Source organism: Theobroma cacao, chromosome 6, assembly GCF_000208745.1.
Source record: "Theobroma cacao cultivar B97-61/B2 chromosome 6, Criollo_cocoa_genome_V2, whole genome shotgun sequence".
In the NCBI taxonomy this organism is placed as follows: Eukaryota; Viridiplantae; Streptophyta; class Magnoliopsida; order Malvales; family Malvaceae; genus Theobroma; species Theobroma cacao.
Window position 1 is genome coordinate 17138817 of NC_030855.1, and position 6266 is coordinate 17145082.

Consider the following 6266-nt stretch of genomic DNA (forward strand, 5'->3'; position numbering starts at 1 on the left):
AAAAATAATAAGTGGGATATAATTAGATTTTGTTTTCTCTTGTAATTTGATTCCTTCATCTGCTGCCCCATCAAGTTTAAATCCTTCTGGTGGGTTGTTTGTTACTAATATAAAAGGATGGAAAGAAATGGTGCTCATTACTTTATATAAGCATGATGCAATCACTTCTGCCGCCCCCCACCCCCCCTGGTTTTTAGCAGGCTTTGACCTTCAAATTGAAAATGAACCATCCAATTGTTGCAGCTTTCATGAATGAAACTAGACCCTCCAACATATAGAATTATCTAAATTTGTTGTGGATTATTCTCCTTTAACTCACAGCTCATTTCTCGAACATGCACCCCACGTTCAACCATTACATACACTAAAATGGAGAAACCAACACAACAATCAGCACCCCAAAATTTTGTCAAACTCTCTGTACTCCCCAATAACACACCTCTCTCTAAAATCATTTGGAAGAGGGGACTCCTTTTTGTTATTTTTTGGTCTCCTTTCCCTCTTCCATACCTCTCTCGTACAACAAGGACAAACAACAATATCTTTCTCTCCGTTTGTTATTTGCTCTTTGTATTGCTTGACTCCTTGCAACAAGTTGTTTTCCAGAAACATTAAAAGATGGTTCGGGCTCTTGAACAAGAACAAGAAAATTATAGGTCTAGGTTGTTTCATTTCAGGGATATGAATGAGAACACAGGAAGACATGCAAAGAGTTTGAGTATTGAGAGTGCTAGTAGATTAGAAGAGGCAGGTATGGGGGAAGAGGTAGCAGTTAGAAGTCAGGGATCAAGAACTCAAAATGATCTACTGTCATTGAATAGAGGCGACAGGGGTCTCAGGTCAAGGATCGGCAAGGAAGAAATGGCTGCTGCCTTCCAAGCCAGAGAAAAGCAGCTATTAAATGGCAAGTTTCATACTTCTTTAGACTAGGGATGGATTTAACTGCATGCAATGTTTTATACTATATATTTCCATTGTATTCTTGGAGTCATCAATAATCTTTCAAATTTTGATATGATTGAAAAGAAAATAAACAGTATGATATGTTATAGATTAATTCCTCTAAGCAGAGAGTTTTATGGTATAGAATTATACATCCCTAGAGAAACATTTTTCTAATGTTGGAGATTTTGGTTTTCTATATTATAAAACATAAAGAGAAGGCTGGTTTCTTATTGTTGACTGTTGGTTATGAAATATATGCATGATTTTGATTCAGATATGGAGCAGATGAAGGAAAAGTTTGCTAAATTACTCTTAGGTGAGGATATGTCAGGTGGAGGGAAGGGAGTTTCGTCAGCTTTAGCATTGTCAAATGCCATTACAAACCTTGCAGGTATTTTCTCCTTTCCTGTTTTTTCTCTCTCCTATATAATACAGCACTAAATTGAGAATGGCTTTTGCCTAATCAATAGGAAATGACAAACTTTGGTCTCATCAGTATATATGCTCTCCTATATTTATCAATTTCTCTTGATTCTGTTTCTCGTTGTACCTCAATGTCATCCAGCTTCTGTCTTTGGTGAACAATCACGCCTAGAGCCTATGTCAGCTGAAAGGAAAGGAAGGTGGAGAAAAGAAATAGATTGGCTCTTATCTGTCACTGATCACATTGTTGAATTTGTTCCTTCTCAACAGAAAAACAAAGATGGATCAAACATGGAGGTATCTCTCTCCACCCTTCTTTCTGACAGTATCTGAGCAATTATATGGCTATATCTATATGCATACATGCATTTTCTCCAGGGATCAAGTATAACTTAGAATCTTTATTTCTTGATTATCAGATAATGGTCACAAAGCAACGGGCAGATCTTCATATGAACATTCCTGCCTTGCGGAAAATTGACACATTGCTTACTGTAAGGACATAGACTTATATATGCTTTTAGTTCATTTAAACATAGATTTGCTCAATCGTGATAATAATCAAGCAACAATCTAGTACCTCATTTCATGATGCTAAACTTACAATGCTCAGGACTGCCTAGATAACTTCAAGGACCAAAATGAATTCTATTATTTGTCAAGAGATGCCCCAGACTCAGAAAAAGGAAACAACAAGAGAAAAGATGACAAATGGTGGCTGCCTACTGTAAAAGTTCCCCAAGATGGTTTGTCAGATGCATCAAGAAAAAACCTGCAGTACCAAAAGGATTGTGTGTCTCAAGTGCTTAAAGCAGCAATGGCAATTAATGCCCAAGTTCTGTCAGAGATGGAGGTCCCTGAAAACTATATTGAATCCCTCCCCAAGGTAAAGAAGGAAAATTCCAAATATCTAATATGTTGCATGCAATCTAGTTTCACAAATCCCTTGCTCACCGTTACCTTTCGTTGTTTATTTTTTTAGAATGGGAGAGCTAGTCTTGGTGATTCAATCTATAGGAGTATCACAGTTGAATTCTTTGATCCTGATCAATTTCTCTCCACCATGGACTTATCATCAGAGCACAAGATTGTAGACCTCAAGAATAGAATTGAGGCATCTATAATAATATGGAAGAGGAAGATGAACCAAAAGGACGGAAAATCAGCTTGGGGTTCCGCTGTTAGCCTGGAGAAGAGAGAACTCTTTGAGGAGAGAGCTGAGACCATCTTACTCATTATCAAACAACGGTTCCCAGGAATTCCTCAATCTTCACTAGACATCAGCAAAATCCAATACAACCGGGTACTTGATTTTGCTGATACATAGAAATTTTTTATAAAACATTGGCATGATCCTCTTAGACAATGCATCGTTAATATCTCCTATTGCTTTTTCTTAGTGTCCTATCACAATGATAGCTCAAGTTTTCCTCTTAATGTAAGCATAGCCTGAGAAGGTCAAACCTCTCGTAGTCCTTTTCATGGTAAAGGAAGCTTGATCCATGAGAATATCACCTACGCCTTGGAAACTTATTTTATGGATTTTTTGTTGGCATCACAGGATGTAGGGCAGGCTGTCCTAGAGAGCTACTCAAGAATACTGGAAAGCTTGGCCTTTACGGTCTTGTCTAGGATTGAAGATGTCCTCCACGCTGATTTTGTTGCCCAAAATCCCAGTCAAGCATCATGCAAAAGGAACCCTTTAACGGATGACAGCCAACCTATTTTGGTGCTTCCAAACCCAAAATATGATGCGGATACGCCCAACTCCATGACCCTCTCAGATTTACTTACGTGGAGTTTAGATCAAAATGACTCTGAGGCTAACAAAGACTCGACAGATGAGTTATCCAAAGAGGGAGATGCAAAGCACATGCAGAAACTGAACGTAGTGACTAACAAGAAGGTTTCCTATCTTGAAAGCTTGGGCGGATTAAGAAGCCCAACGGCGCGCCATTGAAGACAATAATAGCGGAGAAGATTAAGGGAAAATAATAGAACAACTGAAAGCTGTTAGAGCGATAGAAAGATAGAGAGAGTGCGATAGATTAAGGAATATAAAGAGTGAGAAAGCCTGACCTTCACATATAATTTTTCACACCTAGGATGGATTACTCTGACTTGTGGGCTGCTTTATTATTCTATTCCTTCCTTTTGTAAATAGGGAAGATAACTAAAACTGTGGAATTAAAAGCATTTATATATGCTATCTTTGAAAACCAATAAAGCAATTGTAGTTTGACAGCCACTGAACAACAAATGATTTATGACTTTATCTTCAGAATCCGTGTTTCTCAAATGCTACCACACCGAATAGCTATTTATCCCCATTGCTTGTGAAATTGTCTCGTCGTTATTAAGCTTTCCCTATCCTACATTTTCATACAGTGGATCAATGACTTGGTAGTAGATATGACTTGTGATATAATCACACGAACTCAGCATCTTTCCAGAGAATGAGGCATTTATTAGTTATGACTCCCCTGCTGAAGAGAAGTAAAGGGCAGACGAAAGCAATGCTGAGCAGCCTTCTTACCAGAAAAAAAGTTAAGATTTCCTTAACAGTGGAAATGGGCGGTAGACATTTTCAATTCTTGAATGGAAATACTGATTTGTTATCAGACATGACGGGATCACTATCAAACCCCACAGATTGGAACTAGAAGTAATGCACCAATTAAGCATGAAACAAATGTCACTGGATTGGAAGTTAACAAGGTGATTTGTAGCATTACATGTCTCAAAACCAAAAGAAGATACATACAGTGAAAAGCTTATAAGAGTTCCACTAAATTAGATCTTGCCACGTGGCCCAGGCTTTGGTGGAAGTTGTGGGCCCTTCTTGATTGGTAGAAGGTCATCAGAAGCAGTGGCACTGAGGAAAAGAAGGAGGGAACCACCTCCCAAGAGCAGGAACTTGAGCAACAATCCTCTCTTGGTGAATGGAGCTGCAAATGTCTCAAAGAACTTGCTCTGCAATTCCAAACGCTTGTGCACAATGTTAGTGAATCTTAAACATTCTCCTATCAGGAATTATTGCAAATAATTAAGGTGAATTTGACAGGACTTAAATCATTCTTGACCAATGACTGGAGACATGGGTAGGTGTATGCCTGACTCTTCCCATGTTTGAGATGACCGTTAGTAATTAAACTAAACTAACAACAGTTTAGTTAAGGTTGCTACCTCTAGATGTTACCAGAATAATAGCAATGACCATTGTCCAGGATATTGTCACAGTGTTGGATTCATAAATCTTGGAATGGAGTCAAGAAATTTCTCTATTCTACATCCTTCATGATTTTACTTTACCTTGACGATTAAATCATAAAATCTAGCTCAGCTGGTTTAGAGCACCCATTTAGTAAGTGGGGAAGGTCTTGAGTTCGACTCTCAATGAACGCAGGTTCCACTCAGCATCAAGTTTGACTGCAAAAGTCAATCTTGACCAAAAGTGTTTCTGGATAGGGGTGTCTATTAACATGAACTAGAGTATGACCCGTGTGCAACACACGGGCCTCTTTGCACTCCCCCTCTATGCTTCAACAGTAAACTCTGATCTCTTTGCAGCCCCTTCTTTCTCTCTCTTTGCTCGAATATCTTTTCTCTTTCACTCTCTCTGCCCCATTGGGACTTCTTTTTAAATATGTTATAGATGCGCTAGTATATCATATACAATATCAGAAGGCATCAATCTGTGTAAAAGTAGTCTGTAAATAAATCCTTCCCCAACTATATTCATCAAAATTGGAAATAAGGTTCAAACCTGAAGAGAGTTGTATGGTGAAGAAGCATCAGACCCATACAAGTCCCATTGCCCTGTTGTGTTGCCCAAATCCTCCAAATCAAAGTACACGCTCTTATCACCATACTTTGCTACCACAGCACCAGCCCTATCAAATACCAAAAGAGACATACAAGAAAGAACTATAAAGATTAGCCACCCTCGTAATCAAAGAGCCAAATATTTAAACAATATTATATATGTATAAATTGGGCTCAAAGCATAAGGATTTATTCCCAGGCAACACAAGTCAGGTTACCTGTAGTTTTTGGGTTTGAAACTCTGGCGACTTGGCTTGACAAAGAGCTTGGTTCCACTGAGGGAGCTTCCACCAAGGCCCTTGATGGTCGTGGGTTGAACAGCAGCTAAGGTTGCAACAGAAGCCATGGCCTTGGTTTTGGTTCCTGACTATTTTTCTTGCGGGTTTAGTTCAGTTGGCAATGGGGATGTTTGGGCTTTTGATCTTCTGCGTGGATCTCAACTGGACACGTGGCGAACTGGGTTTTCTGGAGAGAGATATGGAGTCCCATTTAGCTGGTGCCACGTGGATCGACCTGGATAAGCCTATCCATTTTATAATCTTCAAAAAAGAAAAGAAAATCATAATAATAACGGGCAGTGTTCAGTGCCTCAGTATTTGGCTGCGATATTTTAGTTGTCCACTGCGGATTCAATTGGCTTTATAAGAACCCTTATGATTGTAGCACAATTTCATCACCCATAGTCAGCATTGTTGAGTCAGTAACCTGTGTGTGTAGGGTCAATAATAGTAGTTGATTTTTATTTATAATATTCTTTTACTTTTAATATACCAAAATATAATGCAACTTTCAAATAAAAATATTTATTTTACAATTTATCCATAATGAAAATTAGAGTAGGGTCAATAATAGTAGTATATTTTTATTTATAACATTCTTTTACTTTTAATATACCAAAATATAATGCAACTTTCCAACAAAAATATTTATTTTACAATTTATCCATAATGAAAATTAGCTCATAATCGTTTCATTAGTGATGCTACATCATTTTGTTTCCCCAACTTTTCTCTTTGCCAACCAAAACCTTAAAAAAATAAAATAGTTCTAGTAGAAGAATACGATACAATAAA

The 6266-nt window shown here is 38.0% G+C and overlaps 2 protein-coding genes across 2 annotated transcripts; one reads left to right on the plus strand and one right to left on the minus strand.

Moving 5' to 3' along the window:
- Window positions 384-3616, plus strand: LOC18595945 (rop guanine nucleotide exchange factor 12). Its single transcript, XM_018123306.1, has 7 exons — window positions 384-904; window positions 1220-1336; window positions 1511-1665; window positions 1788-1862; window positions 1982-2254; window positions 2351-2671; window positions 2930-3616. The coding sequence occupies exons 1-7, from the start codon at window positions 619-621 to the stop codon at window positions 3326-3328; spliced, it is 1626 nt and encodes a 541-aa protein (XP_017978795.1). The 5' UTR covers window positions 384-618; the 3' UTR covers window positions 3329-3616.
- LOC18595946 (photosystem I reaction center subunit VI, chloroplastic) lies at window positions 4046-5607 on the minus strand. Its single transcript, XM_007024124.2, has 3 exons — window positions 5412-5607; window positions 5135-5261; window positions 4046-4341 (listed from the first exon to the last, which is right to left on the minus strand). Exons 1-3 carry the CDS (start codon window positions 5537-5539, stop codon window positions 4162-4164), a joined length of 435 nt encoding a protein of 144 aa, XP_007024186.1. The 5' UTR covers window positions 5540-5607; the 3' UTR covers window positions 4046-4161.